This window comes from Phoxinus phoxinus (assembly GCF_949152265.1).
Source record: "Phoxinus phoxinus genome assembly, chromosome: 14".
In the NCBI taxonomy this organism is placed as follows: domain Eukaryota; kingdom Metazoa; phylum Chordata; class Actinopteri; order Cypriniformes; family Leuciscidae; genus Phoxinus; species Phoxinus phoxinus.
The window spans coordinates 1,747,647-1,770,146 of NC_136889.1; the positions used below are offsets into that span (position 1 = coordinate 1,747,647).

Here is a 22,500-nt window from a genome sequence, read left to right on the forward strand (position 1 = left end):
TAGCTGATGAAATCCTCCAATGTCCTCATTCATCAAAGCCCAGAACACATATTAATTATCGTCCACCTTCAGCCCAACAGTAGAGGACAAAGCAGCACACACACACACACACACATACAGTGACCCCAAAAGCATTCGGACACTTAAAGCACACTTAGAAATGCCTGAATCTCATGGCATTAGATGACAGATTCTAATTTTATGCACAAAATTAAACTGACTGTTAATTGTCCATGTGAAGGTCACCTATATAAGGTGTTCTGACTGGTTGCTATGCCGTTGCTAGGTAGTTATTTGCTCCCAAAACGAATTATTTTTATTATACTAATCTATTATAAAGGAAAAATATTTTTAATATTTTTATAATTTTTTTAAGTCTCTTCTGGATTTAATTTCGATATATTTGATTAAAAAATACAGTAAAAATGTGAGATATTATTACAATGTAAAATAACATGTAAATATATACTAGTAAAGTGTAATTTATTCCTGTGATCAAAGCTGAATTTTCAGCATCATTACTCCAGTCTTCAGTGTCACATGATCCTTCAGAAATCCTTTTAATATGATGATTAGATGCTCAAGAAATATTTATGATTATTTTAATTAAATGGCATTTAATATTTTGTTATCTAACATTAACATTCGCCATTAAACTGAACGTAAACACCTCATAAAACACTCTCAGTGTTGATGCATTGAAACAGGAAAAAAATAATTCCCCTCCATAACACAAAAATTCCCAATTATGAAAGACTCAAATCTCAAAAGCACGATCTAGTACAAGAAAACCCTTTAGAAGGGCACTCGCATAAAGATGAGTTTTTAAGTATCAGTTTTTCTTTCTTTTTTTCGTTTCAGTTAACACTTATTTCATTTCAAGTAACAAAAATATTCAAGTTTTTTGTTAAAACCCCTGAAACGTTCCTGCATTAGTGCGTGCATCAAAACTCCATGTTTAATTCAACATGTTACTCACCATTCCTTTGAAACAATTTTAACTTTGTAATTATTTGTGAAATTCACTAGCAATTTCTAAGTAAATCTTTTCAGTCCACCATCACACGCCAAGAAATACTACTGTGCAATTCAAACTTGTTAGTCGCTAATTACCAGCTTATGGGAGCCGCTTCATCTTCAGACGAGGCTCTGGATGGATTTGCATAAGTGCTGAGATGTAATTGGTATAATTTGAGCATGTTCCGTTATTACCTCCCCTTAATCATTCAGTAATGTGACAAAGCCATCTCCACCCATAGAGGAGATCACTGAACTAAGTTGGCGATCAAAAGAACTCAGAGTAACCTTGTCAACTCAAGGCGCTGGATGATTAGCTAGCCCTGCCGACTACGCCAAACCGCGCTCACGCCGCCTCATTTATCAGGAACAAGACGGCACATTTATCCTTCAGAGAGAGAGAGAGAGAGAGAGAGAGAGAGAGAGAGAGAGAGAGAGAGAGAGAGAGAGAGAGAGAGAGAGAGAGAGAGAGAGAGAGAGAGAGAGAGAGAGAGAGAGAGAGAGAGAGAATCCAAATGCAAACCAGAAGTAAACTAGAGCTCTTCACTGGGGATAAAAGTGTCATTATCTCAGCGGTGGTACGCAAATGTTCTTTCACTTAATTAAGCGTAAGAAGAAGAAATGACTCGCTCTCATTGCTGAAGAACACAAGAGAGCGTCTCGATCTTTGCGGCAGAGATACTTCATTGATCTTCATTAGCTCGATTAGGGTTTTAATGGGGCTTCGGGGTTGGAAGAGTCTCACACACTCCATTACCAGGACGTCTTCGTCGGATCGAGCCGCTGACCTTCAGACACAACGGCAAATTGATGAGTGTGTCTGACTGAGACGGTGACGGATAAAGCATATGTGCGTGACACAACCTTCAAAACGAGTCTGAAATCAGTTACGTGCACATGAACGACCAAACACAGCGTGAGAAACAAACCTAGAAAACTGATGTGTGTTGTGCTTTCAGCGAGCGCTGATCAACAGGTGCAACATTGCTTATTACTTTACACTACTTTACATGTGTTTCTATCTTAACCCTATAAAGCTTACTGTATCATAATAGATGCACACATTTCTAAGGATATTCTAACATGATAAATGTGAATATCGTGCAAATTTATTTCAGAAAATTCAACTTAAAAGGAGAAACTAATATATTATATAGACTCATTACATGCAAAGTGAGATATTTCAAGCCTTTATTTGTTATAATTTTGATGATTATGGCTTATAGCTTATGAAAACCCCAAATTCAAAATTAGAATATTGTGAAAAGGTTTTCATAAGCTGTAAGCCATAATCATCAAAATGATAACAAATAAAGTCTTGAAATATCTCACTTTGCATGTAATGAGTCTATATAATATATTAGTTTCACCTTTTAAGTTGAATTACTGAAATAAATTAACTTTTGCACCATATTCAAATTTTTCGAGTTTCACCTGCATCATGCACACAATACGCCGATAACTACCAAAAAATCAGTTTATTGAAATAACCCGATTTCATAAGCATCCATGTATTTCACTCAGTTTATTATGCGAGTTGTGATGATAAATAAAGCATTAATAACCCTATAGAGTATTAATTCATTCACCTCTCATATTTAACTGTACCACTTGTCCTTTTTTTTATATTTCTTGAGTCCAGAAAAAGTCAGAGTTTAAGATATATTTCTCCACCCTGGAAACACTCGCTGTGGCTGGACGCACTTAAATCCACCGTATAAGCACGCTTTCCTGACACATATCACATGTTTACATGCGGGAGAAATCGGGGGAGAGGACAAAAATCCATCGGTTTATTCTTAAGCCGTTTATGACATTACAGCGATAAAGGAAAACAGTTTTACGCATTTACATGACCACACACAGTTCAGTGTGTCACATGTGTTTCCTTAGTTTCCCGCCACTTATTAGTTGTCATGGTTACTGATATAATTAGTCCTCCTTAGTCTCCATATTAACCTTGTTCGTACCACTATCTAAGTTCCTTTAGTTCCTCGGTTGTTGTTCGTGCACTAGCCACTGTTTCATATGTTGGCTTGTTTTTATTTATTTATTTATTTATTTAGAAAAGGGTAATTTACCCTTAATTTAAAGTACATTAAATTCATTTACATTGAATTAATTTAATTCTACTTAATTTAAAGTACATTAATCAACATTCACGAATGTAAATGTACCCAAATTAGCCCGAAGGCTATAGTTTTCATTGGTAGTCCCTTTGCCAGATGTTATAAGAATTCAAGAGTTCTTGTTATTCTGAGTTCATACTAAGTCTTATGTTCTTTTATAATCATCTTCGTCTTCTGTGGATCTAAGCGTTATAGTCGGCTTTATTAATAAGCATTATGGGTTTAATAATTTGCATGCAAACGCACTCATTGACACACATCACAAGCAATCAGAATATAATCTTACTTTTTGTCCATATAAATATCAGTTGCATTAAATTGCATATTTTTGCTCAGTTTGGGTCACTGAATAAATTATGATACTCAACAAAAAGCATAAACCCGGCAGATTCTCAAAACATGGATATGCTCTCTGCCCTTGCACTCCTAAAACAGGGATTTGTGGCTTCAAACGTGTCAGATATTGACACTGAGAGTGGCAGGACGGGTCTGTCCCGTCTCTTGTGAAGTGGGATTTTGACAAGATCATGCAAATGAATCAAAAGGGCAGGACACTGGGTTCAGAGACGAGGAAGAGCGTGTATCAAAGGAGTTTCACACTGTCCATCATATTACAACCTTTTGCTGTGCATTTCACTGAAGTCATGTGTCGTTTACAGCGGTGCATACAAATGTGCTAAAGTCAAACTTAAGACTATATGAATGTCAGTGCATTGGAATAGACAAACACACTCTTCAAGCAAAACATAAATCAAGAAAAGTTTTGCAAATTTCCAAAACATTTAACTTCAATAATCTGATGCATTTCCAAGAGATTCAATGAGAAAAACTGGTAACACTTTACAATGAGGATCATTAGTTAGCATGAACTAAGAATGAACAATACTTATACAGCATTTTTTCATCTTAGTTCATATTCATTTAATAACTAACATGAACAAAGATTAATAAATACTGTAACAAATGTATTTCTCATGGTTAGTTAAATGCATCAACTAATGTTAACTAATTCATCTTATTGTAAAGTGTTACAGAAAATTTGATTTTATCCATTAGGAATTTTTTGGATTATGACAATGGCTGTTCAATATCAGGATATCTCGGATGGATGTCAGCTGGAAAAACATCTTCACTTTAATGAACGATCACAGAGATCATGATGAATCACTCAAAATAAAACCAGAAACATGCATTAAAAACTTAAAACGGTCCTTTTTGGAAACAAACACAAACAGAATCTATTGTGTGTTTCTCCATCTCGCAACCAAATATGCCTACGTGACTAATATACATCTACTGACAAACAGATGCTATTTTAATTAAGTAAAAATCTTAAAGGGGTGGTTGAGTATGATTTGACTTTTCTAACTGTAGTTAGTGTGTAAGTAAATAAATTTAAACCATATTTAAACCATAAATTTACCCCTGAACACACAGTTCATGTTGAGAAGAGGAAGAGTTGTAGTCGGCTCAAACTTTAGCATCCATCTTTTCACATGCAATAGAAAGTCACTCTGTGCATCTCACAACAGTTCCTATACGAGCGATTTATAGATTATTATGACACAATATGCTAATTGAAGATAGTTAACTCCACATCAGCAACATAAACTCATCAACTAACCAATCAGAGACGTCCTGTTCTTCTACATGTTGTCACTTCTTCTTGAGTCTCTCCATTTTTGTCTGACTCCGTTGTAACATTAAAGGCAGAACAGTTTCTGTCATTTTAGTGTGTGTGTGTGTGAGGTAATCGCAGCTGCTAACACACACAAGCTCTTGAAACCCCGCCCTCTGCAGCTGCTCATTTACATTTAAAGGGCCAGGCACAAAAATGGTGCGTTTTCTCAAACTCTCAAAAAGTGACAATTTTAACATGCTATATAAACATATGTGTGGGGTATTTTGTGCTAAAACTTCACACACACACTCTGGGAACATCAGAGACTTATTTTACATCTTGTGAAAATGGCATTTTACCACCCCTTTAAATATTTACTACTATTCAAAGGATTCGGCTTTCCTTATTTAATGAAAAATACAGTAAAACCAGCTAAAAAAATATGATTCCAATGTAAAACAGCTGTTTTCTATGTGAATATATATGAATGTATCTTCAGCGTCACATGATCATTCATAAATCATTCTAATATGATGATTTGATGATCAAGAAACATTCATGATTATTATCAATGTTAAAAACAGTTAAAACATTTTTTAAACTGAGATACAATATATTTTTTTTAGGTTTCGTTGATTAATAAAAAGTTCAAAAGAGGAGCATATTATTGTATATTGTGGGAACTGACTTCACACATCCACTAAAAAAACACCAGTAAAACACCAGATGAAGAAAAGTGGAATGCAAACACAAGACACTGACATTCACATTAAGTGACAGTCGATTTGTCAAATGTTTTGTAAAGTGTGTTTGTGCTTCTTTAATGCTTTGACATTCAGACATAAGTGATGCTGTTTTTTCTTTCCCGTAGTTGTGTTTGCTCCAGAGGGAACATGTATTTTTCTAATGCACATTTTGATCTGAAATGCAAACAAGAATACTGTATGTGCGTCTCACAGCCGAAGGACGTTTGCATGAAGCAGAAAAGACAGAAGGACAGTAATAATTTGAGCGAGAGACGACACACTCCAGCATTCATCACTCTCCCGCATCCGAGCCGGAGCGTGATTGATCGGAGCGTTTCTCCGGCACGGCCAGAGACAGGACACATTATATTAACGCTGGGAATCCTCGGGAGAAGTCCGGTCTGATTGTCTGTCAGAACGCCGACTTTGACGGATTGCTGCGTTATGGAAAAATTGTAGTAAAATCAATTCATGCTAATATGAGGCGAGTGCCATAACTAAGCCAGAACCCGACGCCTGCCGGCTCACGTTTGATTAGTTATTGTCGTGAAAAAGCAATATTTTTTTAAGCCCGACAGTTAATTTGCACCTCTGTTGAAAATAATTTTTCAATCAGTTTTTTTTTGCCAGTCTGAAATTGTGTTTCCCATTAAAGTGCATGTTGTGTGGGTGTGTATTAGTCAGTCTGAAAATCTGTGTGTGTGTGTGTGTGTGTGTTAATGGATGAAATCTCTGTGCGGAGAAGTAATTTTATCAGAACACAATGAGAAAAGCACTCAAAAACGCACAAATAATCCGCTGTTAACAGAACGCTATAAACATGATGAAATTATCAGCAACTATTTAAAATACGACTCTAATGTTCAACATCACAATATGAAAGAGAATCAGGACTGATTCATATCAGACAAACGACAAATTCAATCAAAACCCCATCATGCTACACTTGTGCATTTCTGAATGAGGTCAAACCCGCTGTATAACCTTTGAGCACATATGGGATTTGCAATAATTGGCTCTAAATATTCATATATGTCGAGATAAACTATGTCTGCTCATCATATTTATATTTTAACTGCCCAACACAAGAACTGAAAGGTGGAAAGTGTAACTAGCACCTAATAGAGTTCAGGAAATAACCAGACATTTACCGTTTATACTAAATATGTTATAATATATACATTAAAATATAATACGTTTCCCATACAAAAGTCACAATGCGCTCCAATGGCTGCCAGGGTGTTGCTATGCAGTTGTCACAGCAACATGCCTGATGTTTTTCTGATGTGTCTAATGGATGCAATCATGTAAAACAAACAAACAAACAAACAAACACACAATTCCATTGCAAGTTTACAGTGTTTTTTCTTCTCACACACATGCACACACACCTACACAAACACACACACACACTCTCTCTCTCTCTCACACACACACACACACACACTCACTCACTCACTCACTCACTCACACTTATATGAGGAGACTAGCCACTTGTAGAAAATAAATGTGTGTGTGGGAATGAAGGTGTTTGTTCGAGTCCCTGTTATCTATTATCCAGGTCACATGATCGACATGATAAATACTGTGTTTTCATGATACCGTTGATGTCGGATTTAGTGTGTGTGTGTGTGTGTGTGTGTGAGTGAGTGAGAGAGAGAGTTGGAGTGAGTGAGTGAGTGAGTGAGTGAGTGTGTGTGTGTGTGTGTGTGTGTGTGTGTGTGTGTGTGTGTGTGTGTGTGTGTGTGTGTGTGTGTGTGTGTGTGTGTGTGTGTGTGTGTGTGTGTGTGTGTGTGTGTGTGTGTGTGTGTGTGTGTGTGTGTGTGTGTGTGTGTGTGTGTGTGTACTTGGTATACATTACATTGTGGGAACCATAATCACCTGAGATCACCTCCATTGTGGGGACCAGCCAGCGGTCCCCATGAGGGGAATGGGTTAATAAACATACTAAATTATATATTTTTGAAAATGTAAAAATGCAGAATGTCTCCTGTGATGGGTAGGTTTAGGGATAGGGGCAGTGTAAGTGTGTGTGTGTGTGTGTGTGTGATGGGCAGGTTTAGGGATAGGGGCAGTGTAAGGTGTGTGTGTGTGTGTGATGGGTAGGTTTAGGGATAGGGGCAGTGTAAGGGGATAGAATATACAGTTTGTACAGTATAAAAACCATTACGCCTATGGAATGTCCTCACAAGGATAGAAATGAAAAACTGTGTGTGTGTGTGTGTGTGTGTGTGTGTGTGTGTGTGTGTGTGTGTGCGTGTGCGTGCGTGAGTTGGAGTAAGTGAGTGAGTGAGTGAGTGAGTGTGAGTGTGTGTGTGTGCGTGCGTGAGTGTGTGTGTTGTACCGTTGCTTTGTCGTACAGCGCGTGATTGTCCAGCAGTTTTCCTCGCTCCAGTCTGGCGAATCGTCGCAGGTCTCGTTCAAACAGCTGCAAGAAGAAGAGAGAACCGTTCAGGTTAAGACTCGATTCAAAAGGTTTACTTACTAAAAATGCAAAATACTTTTAACGAACATCCCGACGCCGTCCACTGCTGAGAGCGACGATTAGATGAATATGTAAATACGTGATGCACTTTCCCCTCAATAACAAAATAAAAAAAAATCTTATTTTACCGTCATCTTTCATCATGCTGCAGTTCTCGCCGATATTACAATAAACCTGTTCATTTGCAGTGAAAACACGTCATCTTTTACTCCCTGCCTCATAGCAGATACTGGCGGCCTCTATAGTAAGTATATTTGAGACTATAGACCATATGTGACCCTGGACCACAAAACCAGTCACACGGGTCAATTTGTTAAAATTGAGATGTATATATCACATGAAAGCTGAATAAATAATCTCTCCACTGATGTGTGGTGTGTTAGGATAGGACAATATTTGGTCGAGACACAACTATTGAAAATCTGGAATCTGAGGAGCAAAAAAATGTAAACATTGAGAAAATCTCCTTTAAAGTTGTGCATTTATGTTCACGATTGTGCTGCATTCACTCACAAAAATACATGTTTTATATATTTATGGTAGGAAATTTACTAAATATCTTCATGGGACATAATTTTTACTTAATATCCTAATGATTTTTGGAATAAAAGAAAAACTGATAATTTTGACCCATACAATGTATAGTTGCTATTGCAGAACAGAACGACTCTTTCGGGATTTATCTATAATCAAAAATAGAAAAACATGCTAATTTATGGTTACATAGTGAATAAAGAAAATTTTCTCTTTAAAATCTCAAATGATTTTGTAAAGCGCAACGAGATTAAATAGAGCACATACATTTTTATATTGTAAATCATATTGTGCATTATAATATCCTCAGATCAAATACAGATCATATTTTCAGCGGACAGTTATATCACAAACAGAATAATCTAAGGAATAAAGGCATTAAACTTCTGCTCAGCAATATTACAGAGTTTATCTCTTCCCTGGAGTAAATAAAGCACACGTTAAATGAGATTTAAAAACTAACCTGAACACACGACTGTATATTGATTTAGTTGTTTATGGCATTAAGCATCATGACTCTCTTTAGAGACTCTTATCATGGCCAGCAGACTTATTTAAACGCTTCTCCATTAAGCTCTTCAAACATATATAGTTTTATTATTATCATCTGAAGATCCTCAAGGTCTTTTTGGGCTTGAAATAAACGCCACTGGATGCCATGAAACATCCGGACACAGGGAATGAATATATGATTTTTTAAAAGTATTCTGTTCTTCTAGTGAGATGCACAATCTTAAAAAGTAAAAGTAAACTGTGGCGAGTAATGCTGTTGAATCACGAGCCAATTTGGTGAGTTATTTATTATATTTACTCAGTTTGGGGAAGTTCGTGTAAGCCAAATCTGCGCAGATTTAGTGCAAATACTCGTGAGTCATCATGAAATATTAACACACGTCACTAAGCAACAAATAACGGCGCTTGTTCATTTGCATTGAAGCAATAGCGAAGATTAATATAAAATACCAATATTTGTAAAAAAAAAAAATTACGTTCTGTGTACTGTATTGATCTGTCCAACTAAAACACACTTTTGAGGATGAGGATGAAAGAGGAAGAGAGGAGATGCTGGATGACTGTACGAATGTATAAAATCCACATTTTATTTATATATATTTACAATATATATATATACAGTATGTATTTAGTGTATACAGTATATAATTTACAATATATATATATAATTATACACTATATATACAAACACACACACACATATATATACTGTATGTATTGTAAAATTTTGTTTTTAACAAGGTGTAACAACAGTAAAATACTGGCAGTTGTGGTTCCAGCCATTCACCGTAATTTTACCGTTTCAACACTGTTTTCACATTTTACCGTTTCAACACCGTTTTTCCATTTTACAGCTTTACTGTAATTTAACAGTAAAATACTAGCAGCTGTGGTTCCAGCCATTTATTGTAATTTTACCGTTTCAACACCGTTTTTCCATTTTACAGCTTTACTGTAATTTAACAGTAAAATACTGGCAGGTGTGGTTCCAGCCATTTATTGTAATTTTACCTTTTCAACACCGTTTTTCCATTTTACAGCTTTACTGTAATTTAACAGTAAAATACTGGCAGCTGTGGTTCCAGCCATTTATTGTAATTTTACCTTTTCAACACCGTTTTTCCATTTTACAGCTTTACTGTAATTTAACAGTAAAATACTGGCAGGTGTGGTTCCAGCCATTTATCGTAATTTTACCTTTTCAACACCGTTTTTCCATTTTACAGCTTAACTGTAATTTAACAGTAAAATACTGGCAGCTGTGGTTCCAGCCATTTACCGTAATTTTATGGTTTCAACACTGTTTTCACATTTTACCGTTTCAACACTGTTTTCCCATTTTACAGCTTTACTGTAACTTACAGTAAAATACTGGCAGCTGTGGTTCCAGCCATTTACCGTAATTTGACCATTTTAATACCATTTTAAATTGTACTTGCAGCAATGGTTACAGCTCCAATTCTACAATACATAAAAAATAATACATAAACAAGTTAATCCGGGTACAAGATCATTTCTTTTCTACATTTCTTTTTCTTTTTTTGGCTAGTAGAAGTTCTGAATGGCCGGTAACTTAAAAATGTAGTAGCCAAATTGGCCGGTGAGTAAATTTTTTTAAACTTCAAACCCTGGGTATAATGATAAGCCTCAGAAACTAACGTCCTCTCGTTCTCCATCTTCATCACAGTGAAACTACACACGCCGTGGGTGCTGCTGATGCATCATGGGATAGCAGACCCCAGGAGCGGCGAGTGTGAGACTGTAATTACAGCTGATGGGTCGAGCGTCCACGTGGACCTGAAGCTCAAGGTCAGAGTTCGTCTATAAACAGCTCGAGTCAAACTGTATCTGTCTCTGGACGGCCCTACAGTCTTTCCTCTGCGCTTGTGGACGTTTAGGGTCACAAACACAATATGAATATATTTGGCTTAAATGTAGATTTATGTATTGAATTGCATATAAAATGTTCATGCATTTTAACAAACGGTAACACTTTTCAATAAGGTTCATCAGGTAATGTATTAACTTACATGAACTAAAAACTAACAAAACCTTTGTTACAGTATTTATTAGTCTTCGTTAATGTTAGTTAATGAAAATACAGCTGTTCATTGTTAGTTCATGTCAGTTCACAGTGCATTAATGTTAACAAATACAACCTTTGATTTTAATAATGTATTAGTAAATGTTGAAATTTATATTAAAGGGGTGGTTGAAAGCGATTTCACTTTTTTCATTTTAAATAGTGTGTAATGTTGCTGTTGGTGCATGAACAGTATCTGCAAAGTTGCTGCGCTGAAAGTTCAACGTAAGCAGAGATATCGTCTTTTAAAAATCAGGAAGTTTAATACCTACAAAAACGACTCGAATGGGACTACAACGAGATACTTCCCGGGTTTTATACGTAGCTAACCCATACATTTACGTCAACCCTCCCTCCGGAATATGCACAAAAAAGGGGGCGTGGCCATATTTCTGCGGCTTCGTGGAAGAGGAAGAATTATAGTGGAGAGCTGTAGCCATGCCGTCGAAAGTGTGTTATTTTCACGCAGCTGTCATGTCGTCGGTGTTCGGGCTTCCTTTGGACGCTGTAGTTCGTCAACAATGGCTACAATTTCTGTTTTATTATGTTCCTGAAAATTACAATCGTAGCTCTCTGTGCTGTGCATTTAAGACAGCTTCCAGAATCTCCACGAATTCAATGCCGGATTAAACAAGAAACTAAAACATGAAACAGTTCCAACTTTAAACCCAGAGGCAGCCGTTGTTGGGCCACAACCTGTAAGTAAGACTTAATAATTTTAAATGTTTGCATGTATAATTTCAGACGTAATGTTTTAGTTTTATCAGGGACGTAAACAAATGCCAGCGCTCGCGTTATAGCCACTTAATTATGCTATTTCTATGACAAACGCGTACAAACATTTTGAACCTGCAATTTGTAATTATGTACTAATTTTGTAAATGTATTTTCCATGTATACTTTATGAAGTAATTTTTCGATTTGATCAAGAACGTAAACCAATGCCAAAGCTGTTTGTTTATAGTAGCCAGTTAGTTCGATGCTATTTTGTGTGTAAGACAAACGTGTATAAAGTTTAAAATATATATATATGTAATCGCAACAGCAAACTTCAGCTGCGGTATTACTCAGTCATTTATTCAGTTATATTAAATGTTTAATCAGGAGAAACCCGTATCTCAAAAGCTAACAAGTGTCAGCAGTGGTATTTTCAAGCAACAGCGTATCGAAATTATTATATAATAATAGTATAATAATAATAAAAAAAATGTACCATTCAGAAACGTTTTGTAAGAGCCGTGTTTGGGGAGGTTCTGCTTGACTCTCTTCATTGCCGCTTTCTGGGTCTGATTCTGGCTCAAACTGACGGCAGTATAGAAACCATTATTTACATTTGACCAAAGCACATGCGACTTTCGCCCGTAAAGGTGATGGGCGTGAAGTTTCCGGACAACGTGCACTGCGCAGTTTAGCCAATTACAACGCACCGGCCCAACTAACCAATCTTAGCCCATGCCTGTTTCTGAGGGAGTGGTTTCATAGAATCAGGAAGTCAACCGGTCGTTCAAATGACAGAGGAGAAAGCGTCTTACAATAAAGGGGAAATTTATGAAAAATAAGGCTAAAAAAAAAAAAAAAAAAACGAAGACATGTTATATTGCACCCCATAAATACAATCATGCAAAGAAAAAAAGCAGTAAACCACCCCTTTAACTATGATTAATAAATGCTGAATAAGTGCAGTTCATTCTTAGCTCATGTTAATTGAGGTAGTTAACTAATGTTAACTAATGAACCTTATTGTAAAGTGTTACCTAACGAATACGAATAAGCTTTATGTAATGTGTGCATAAATGAGGCAGGTCAGATTTCTGTAATAGCAATAAATAAAATGTATGTGTTTTAAATACACAAAAACCAGGTAATATATATACCATCAGTAAATCCAATTGGTTTCAATCTCATAACTGATTGAATAGCATGAATTAGCATATTTTGCTTGCATTCTGTAAAAAGTTGTTAGCAATAATTAGCATGTAGCTAACATGTTTTATCATGCTGCTAACATGCATTAGCAGATTGCTAGCATGTTTTAGCACAATGTTAGCATGTTTAGCACATTGTTAACATGAATTAACATGTTGTTAACATAATTTAACATTTTGCTAGTGTGTTATTGCACATTACTAACATGCATTAACATGTTGCTAGTATGATTTAACATGTTTCTACTATTAATTATCACGTTGCTAACATGATTTACCATGTTGATAACATGAACTAACATCCTAGCATGTTTTAACACATTGCTAGCATTATTTAACATGTTTCTAACATTTTTAACACATTGCTAACATGAATTAACATTTTGTTAGCATGATTTAACACATAATTAGCATTTTTTAAACATGTTGTAAACATGAATTACAAGCATTTTGATAGCATGAATTGAACACATTGCTAACATGAATTAGCATGTCTTATCATTTTTGTTATCATCATGATTTAGCATGTTGCTAACATGTTTTAGCATGTTGCTAACATGTTTTATCATGTTGCTAACATTATTTAGCATGTTGATAACATTTTAACACAAAAGGGATTGTTCACCCAAAAATGAAGAAAAATAAAGATATTTTAATGAAATCTGAGAGATTTCTGTCCCCAAAGTTCATAAAAAGATAATTGATATGAATCAATATGAATTTGAGTGGTTTAATCCTGGACTCCTGAAGAGACACTATCACTTTATGTAATGAACAGATTTCATTTAGGCTTTTATTCACATAGAGCACTCAAATTTGGTGAACAAAAGCTCAAGCATACTCGCTTGATGCACTAGAACCACTGAGGTTAATTTAGTCCAATCAGAGCTCTTCTATGTAGTGGTGCTCATACCGTGGAGCCGGTCCATCCCAGCAGGGCGTAGGCATAGCGCTCGAGCGGAGGAGCCACCAGATCCACGCGCACCGCTCTCCAGTCCCGGCTCGCCTCTCGCTCGCGGCTCTCCGGCTCTCTCTTCAGCTTGACGATCAGGAAACACTTGCTGAAATGATCCATGGCCTCAAAGCGATGGGTCGGCAGCTGGCTCAGGTCAAAGGTCGAGTCCTGGAAGTCTGAGTACAGCAGGATGTTCTGAAAAACATGTTTATAGTTTTATAGATATTTGTTTTGTTTTTAGAATACGAGCATATGTGGTTGTTAATTACTGGTTATTTTCGGAATGGAACACACTTTAAAAAAATAAATAATCAATTTTAACCGTGAAAGACTGCATATTGCTAGCATGAATTAGCTTGTTTTGCTTGCAACAGGTTGCTAACATGAATGAGCCTGTTGCTATCATGTTCTGACACATTTCTAACATGTTCTGACACATTGCTAACATGTTCTGACACATTGTTAGCATGAATTAACATGTTGCTAGCATGTTTTAACATTGCTAGAATTAATTAGCATGTTGTTAGCATTTTTTATCATGTTTTGCTATCATGATTTAACATTTTTTGCAAGTGATTTACCACGTTTGCTAAAAAGAACATTAGCATGTTGCTAGCATTTTTACACATTGCTAGCATGATTGAACATATTGCTAACATGTTTTAGCACATTGCTAACATGAATGATCATTTAGCTTACATGTTTTACCACATTGTTAACATGATTTATCACTTTGCTAACATGAATTAGCATATCTTACATGAATTATCATGTTGCTATCATGATTCAACACATTGTTAACATGTTTTAACATGTTGTTAGCATTAAGTACTAGCATGTTGCTAGCATGAATTGTGCTTGTTAGCATGATTTAACATGTTGCTAGCATTAGTCATCATGTTGCTTAGCACATTGCAAACATTAGTTTCATTAAAAACTTAATGACCTCAAACTTTTAAACGGTTTTAAAGCAGTATATTAGCATGTTGCTATCATGTTTTAACACATTGTTAACATGAATCAGCATGTTGTTAGCATTTTTATCATGTTGCTATCATGATTTAAAAAAATTCTAGTTTTAATTAACGAGTTGCTAGTATGATTTACCACATTTAGCTTACATGTGTTACCACATTGTAAAGTCAAATCACCTTTATTTATATAGTGCTTTTTACAACACAGATTGTATCAAAGCAGCTTCACAGTGATAACATGAAAATAATACAACAAAGTTTGTTTCTAGAAGAAAATTGTGCCATCGTCCACCTTAGGTAAGGCAGATCAATAATATTGTTGAATATTAAATGTCTCCAACTAAGCAAGCCAAAAGCCAAGGCAACAGTGGCAGTTTATCACTTTGCTAACATGAATTAGCATCTCTTACATTAATTATCAAGTTGCTATCATGATTTATTAAACACATTGTAACATGTTGTTAGCATTAAGTACTAGCACGTTTCTAGCATGAATTATGTTTGCTAGCATGATTTAACATGTTGCTAGCATTATTCAGCATGTTGCTAGCATGTTTTAGCAACATTAAAAATCTTAATGACCTCAAACTTTTAAAGCAGTATATTTCACATTAATAAAGTGAAACACTGAAATAAAGTCTGCACTCCAAACATCCACACATGAAAAGTAAGTCACACTCTTCTTGCATTAACGTTCCACACACACCACCACATACAGATTTTTCTGCATAATTTTTCAATTCGTCTTTGTTTTTTTCGCTCTTACTCGCTGTTATTTTGTTAGTGTGTGGCACAAACCTGAAGCCACCAGCCTCAGATGTAATTTGCACCTTAAATAAGAGTTTGTCTGATTGAGTGTCGGACAGAAAGAAGTGTATTTGCAAACACGCAAGACGAGCTCCTCGAGCGCGCAGCTAAATAAACAGAACAAAGACGCGTGATTGGATAAGCCGCGGTGAAGTCTGCTAATACTCAACCCATTGAGCGACTCACTGGAGCAAAGACGCAAACACCAACCGCTGAAGAATAGAGATCCAGGAATACGGTTCCTGTTCAATTATAGCGCTGGATCTCGAGTCAGCGGGACGCCTTTCTCCGTCTGCGCTAACCGCTAACCGCTAAACGCTTCCACTCCACGAGAAATGAAATAAATCCAGGACTATTCCTCCGATCCGTCCATAAATAAAGAGCAGAGCAGGTTTAAACACATACAAAGAAGGAAAAAGAGTGTGTGGATGGAGGGACAAGGATGAAGAAGTGTTACTTTTTTTATTAAATGTATTCATATTAAATGATTATATTTATAAATTATACATTATTATATACAGCAAAATTAAATGTATTTATATTTATTACAATTATTAAAAGGATGCCTTATTGGGACATTAAAGCCCTCCCTACCATTCTTTGTATTAATTAAATGTATTAATATTAAATTATTATATTTATGAATTATACAGTATTATATACAGCAAAATTAAATTGATTTATATTTATATTTATTACAATTATTAAAAGGATGCGTTATTGGGACATTAAAGCCCTCCCTACTGATAAACACTTAATTATTAAACATCTTAGACACTTTATTCCACTTTTCGAATATTTTCTTCATTTTTATTGATAATAATTGCCTTTCTGATCTGATGTGTGATTGGAGCGATTTCGGCAAAAGGCGGATTCGAACTCGGGGATTCTAACCCCTATTGCTACTGTGTTTTGCTATCTACATGAATTAGCATGTTGTTAGCATGTTTTAACACATTGTTAGCATGAATTAACATGTTGCTAGCATTTTTTATCACGTTGCTAGCATGAATTAGCATGTGGCAAGTATTTTTTAATACATTACTAACGTGAATTAACATATTTTAGCATTTTGTTACTGTGCAAAAGTAGTCGATCTCCGAATGTGACGTATATGAACCGACTCCATATGAGGAAAAGTCATGAACTTGTAATTCCAATGAAAAGCATGGAGTCGGTTCATTACAAGCTTTAGGAGCTTTCAATCTTTACTCTCCTCATGTTACGTTGCATTCGGAGATCGACTACTTTTGACTGACAAAATGGCGGCGGACGAAAACACAGTGAGTTGTTCAAAATCTTTATTTTTAGTAAACTCTGTGTACACAAACAATGTAGTCAATGCTGGAGTTCATGTGTAGAGCCGCTGGTGACGCTTCCAGCACAGTTTCATGTTGTGTCGAGCCGCATTAGTGTTTTAAAAACAGCGATGCTATCATAGTAGCGCCCCGTGCACTCCCATTCAAAAGGCATTTTGACCGAAAACGAAAATACGGTCAAACTTAAAAGTGGAGTTTCCATTCTAATGATGTCTTTACACGAATGTTTGACTCGGGTAGATTTACAAAAATAGCCAAGGTTCAATTTTGGCGAGAGAAGTTGTAATTTATTAATTTGCAACAAGAATATGTTCATACTCCTAAGGCGTGTTCAGACCTTTATTTTGAAATAGTGATGAACATGAAAAATCATGAAAGAATGGTAGAAACCTCAGTTTGTTTTCATGCCAAGAGTTCAAAAGATAGCATCCATTCAATTATAGAAAAAAAGCTATGAAATTGTTTTACATATAAAGAAAAAACACATATGGAAATGGAGGCGCCCTTATATGGGAGTAATGTCAACTAGTGGAGAAGTGTGGTACTGCGCCCAAACTAAATCTCACTGAAAGCTAATTTTTTTGAGATATCAACCTAAAATTTGAAACAAAACTTGTTCGGGTTTTTGGCTTTGATTTTTTTGCAGTTTTAGAGTTGCCCAGGTTTTTAAAAAAATATATTTTATATAAAATATGAATAATTATTTTTTTTATATTGTACATATTTATAAACTCAAACTTCTATAACTTTTTTCAGTTTCACTTTCTTAATTTATTTAAATTTATAACAAGACCAATCTTACATCTATATTCCAAAGCATTCTTGAATTACAAACATTTAAGTTCAGAATGTGCATGTCTATTAAAAAAAGGGGGGTGACAGTTAACAGGTTTTAAGTAAATCCACTTCATCAGCTAATTACTCCTGGACAGCAATGCCATAGAGATATACAGAGCGACCGCAAAATCAGAAGTTCAAAGACAATACTTTAAAGATGGCTGTGCGCTTGTTTTTCTGGTGCATAAGTGCGGTGAGAGAAATAAAGCGGTGAGAGAAATAAAGGAGAGAAATAAAGCGAGGGAAGAAGGGAATGGCCTGAGAACTGTTGCTCGATTACGCGTCGCTCTGATTATCCAGCGCCCGATGGGAGCAGAACTGAGACCACTTACATTACAAATTGTCAGTTTAATTGCAGCAGCCTTAATAATTGTTGCACTACTGCATCCCTCTCACAGAGCATCAATCTGAAGCGCTCGTGTTAAAGAGCAATAACTGCCGCAGGGTTGAAGCTCCCGCCGCTAAACCCACACACGCTCAGTCTAATTGTGCAAACCTCGTGTAAAAATAACCTTGTGTTAAACGCCGGCGCGTCCGTCAGCGGGGAACGTGAGACTAACGTGATCGCTCACAGGTTGCTCTTAAACAGCTCGGGAGACGTAATTATATTCCACTTAATAATCACGTTCATCTCAGAGGTTTCTACTAAAGTTCCTGTGAAGGTTTAAAGTCCCCCTGTTGTTAATAATTGTATCCCTTAAAACTCATCTTTGATCACCAAAATGACAGTTAAATGATTTTTCCCTGAAAAAAAAAATCTTCATGTCTTAAAGGATAATTCCGGTATTTAACACCTTGAGTCTATATTGTAGTTTGTTTTGGATGAACAAGAGTGGTGAACAACATTTTTTTGACAATGGTTCCTCTCTCGAGTTTTTGACTATAAAAGAATTGGCCATGAACCCATTTAACATTGGAGTCAATGTGCATGTCCGAAAATGTCATTAAAACAGCCAATAATGTTCGTTTACAAAACTGTTAAACTCACCGAGTGGTTAGTGGTGTTCGTTGATGATTATAAACAATATATCGTCGCAATATATGATTCCAATCCGTTTATTTTGCTATAGTGGAACTATTTTTTCAGAACCGTGTAACTTCCGCTCAATATTTGAATCTGAAGCGTTAGCACACTCCTGACCACTTGATGGCGATAACCGATGTTTATGTCTCGTGGGACACTCACGGTCACAGTCGAGTTCAACTTCATATTGCACTGGTCAGTGGTCACGTCTTTCAATATGGTTAGAATTTGTGCGGTCAAAAACTGCGGTAAAGAGCTCTGCTCGCTAGCCTTATGAGAAACGGAAGCGAGCAAAAAGACGACATCGACCAAATGTAAACGGCCCCCTTTCCGTTTCCGGTAGCGCATTTATATTAACGAGCACTCAGTCCTTCAACAGAATTCAATGGGATTTTACAAAATGACGAATAAAACACAACAGAAACTGTATTTCGCAACACTTTTTGTTTCTGGAACATCAACTAACATCACTAATCACTCGGTGAGTTTAACAGTTTTGTAAATGAACATTATTGGCTGTTTTAATGACATTTTCAGACATGCCCATTGACTCCAATGTTAAATGGGTCCATGGCCAATTCTTTTATAGTCAAAAACTCGAGAGAGGAACCATTGTCAAAAAAATGTTGTCCACCACTCTTGTTCATCCAAAACAAACTACAATATAGACTCAAGGTGTTAAATACCGGAATTATCCTTTAAAATAGCTTGAATATACTTTTCCTCATTTAGTTTGAATATGCAAATGAGCCCCGCCTCCACTCACTCACTCAGAGATCCACTGGTTGACGATCACACGTTGATCTGATTGGTTACAAGGTAGTCTGTGACGTCAGAAACACCAGCGATTTCAAACCGTGTTTTTGAGACTGTCTTTGGTTCACTGCAGTTTTAAGCAGAAAATACTCAGCAATGCTGTCGATTTGGTTTAGACTTCGGTATCAAATATGAGCTCAGTTTGAGACACTACTAAGATATCTTTCTGAAACTCATTGAGATCTAAAAAAAACCACTACAGTAATGACATGTTTCTGAAAACAGCAGACTTCATATTTCTGCAGAAACACACGGACTGCATCCAAACGTTCATGACTATCTGTCCTGGACAGTGTGTAAGATTAGGATTACTGCATCTCCAATCAAAGGTCCAGATGGATCATGCTTTTGGAGACACATAACCCTCAACTTCTTATCCAATGCAACTTTTTGACTTTTCAGTCGGCAATGAATGAGGCCGAAGCGGCTGCACCGTAAAGCACAGCAAAGATAGGAAGCATTATAAACATTATGAATTTAGCTACTAACACTTACAAATGCATTCACACTGAATCTTTACATTTGAACGCATTTAACAAAATATCCAAAGCAACAATAGAGGAACATAAGCATTTGTCACAGAGACAACAATATTCATAGCGTACAACGCCTTTCAACTAAATCGATTAAAACACACAATTCATCTCATAATATCTAGAAATCATTCAAAGAAATGTGCACACACCAAACAAATTACAATTATATATTCAGTATATGCAAAAAAAAACAAAAAAAAAAAGTTCTTCCTCAGTATTTTTATCTTGTTTTCCAACACACATATCTAAACATTCTTTAATCAAGATACATTTACTGGAGAAGCAAAATGAATATATTAAGTCTTGCTTTCTGAAAAAATGAATCAAAATGAAGTAAGTTTACACTTAAAACAAGAACAAATATCTGCCAATGGAGGTCAGAAATATAAACTTGTTTTCCTTTAAATGAAGTTAATTTTTCTGACGCCATTGGCAGATATTTCTTTTTGTTTTACACATAAACTAACTTCATTTTTAGCCATTTTTCATAAAGCAAGACTTAATATATTCAGTCATGTTGCTTCTCCAGTAAATGTATCTTGATTAGAGAAGGTTCAGATATTTGTGCTGGAAAACAATATAAAATTACTGAGGAAGAACCATATCTTACCGCAGTCTATCTTTTGCAATTTACATAAAATCTAATCAATGATTATCAATTAGGAGTTTAATAAGTATATAAAAAATATATATTTCTGCTCCTATCTGCTTTTTAATCAAATGCTGCAATCTTCTTTTTTAATCTTCTAATCTTGATTTCTGGGATTAGGAGTTCATTCACTTGTATCTTCTTTTTTAGATTCCATTTGTTTCCGCTTTAAATCAACGTTTGAAATGTTGTGATTCTCTACCGTAAAATAATGTGCTTTATGTATTCTCTAAGCGCATATAAGCAAACTGGGATATTTTCTGCATTATTTAACACAGAAAAGCATGTGTTCAAACATTCTGGCCAGATATGGCGGTGTCGTGCACGTTGTCAGTGGATCAGGTGCAGAACTTTCCTCTTCCTTTGGTGCTTTTATGTGTTTGTGTTCTCACAGCCGTTATCTGTCCCTTAGACTCATACAGTACACACACACACACACACACACGAGTCTCAGGCTTCGTGAAGGTTCACACACGTCTTGTGATACGAGGAGTTTTCATGCACATTACAGGGAACATTTCACTTCACAGAGATAAAGAAGCGTGGAGCTTTGCATCATGACACATACGAGCCATTATTTCATCAGAAAACATCTCTCTCCTTAATGCCTTGCATTCGTCTGATTAAAACTGAATTGAGTTTTTCATTTGGATCATGTTCTCCTGCTAATATAAATCAGCAGTGCAGTCTGACTTTATTAAATGCTGTAGTTACTTTATAAACACAGTTTGAAGCTTTTCAATGGTTTCCACCACAGGCTCATATGCAAATCTGGATGGATGGAATTATAATTAATTGCATTATACTGATAGTTTATAATTGCATTATATTACATTGATTATTAAATTCATATAAATCACTCTCAATGAAACCTAAAGCGATACATGATACTTGTATTCAGGGCAAGATATTAGACTTTTTCTCAGCATTTGAATTATAATAAAATTAACATCAAATAAATATAAACCCTTTACTTTCTTCACATTTCTGGTGATATTGTGAATTATTCAACAGAGCAAATGTTTGTCTTCACAATCCACGCCCAAGTTATAGCCATTTACTAATGATACATTTGTTATACTCGATTTCATGTTAGTTTTAAGATAAAAAACTAATTTCTATTAAAATATTATCTATGCTGACAGCCACAAAACCAGCTATATTATTAAAACACACACACGTCTGGTTCGCTATCTTTGTGGGGCCTCTCCACAGATGTAATCATTTTTATACTGTCCAAACTGTATATTCTGTCCACTTACACTAACCTACCCATCACACACACACACACACACTAACCAGACCCCTAAACCTACCCATCACTCACACACACTAACCACCCGACCCCTAAACCTACCCATCACACACACACACACACACACACACACACACACACACACACACACGACCCCTAAACCTACCCATCACACACACACACACACACTAACACGGCCCCTAAACCTACCCATCACACACACACACACTAACACGGCCCCTAAACCTACCCATCACACACACACACACACACAC

At 35.9% G+C, this 22,500-nt stretch overlaps 1 protein-coding gene across 1 annotated transcript in view; it reads right to left on the bottom strand.

The window, feature by feature from the left end:
* Positions 1 to 22,500, bottom strand: part of dntt (deoxynucleotidyltransferase, terminal) — a gene marked incomplete at its 5' end in the record, with an annotated part of 138,477 nt that overhangs the window by 42,396 nt on the left and 73,581 nt on the right. The window contains 2 exons of the mRNA XM_079636113.1: positions 7,858 to 7,941; positions 13,967 to 14,203. Coding sequence (XP_079492239.1) covers positions 7,858 to 7,941; positions 13,967 to 14,203 — 321 coding nt within the window. The remainder of the gene's footprint in view (positions 1 to 7,857; positions 7,942 to 13,966; positions 14,204 to 22,500) is intronic.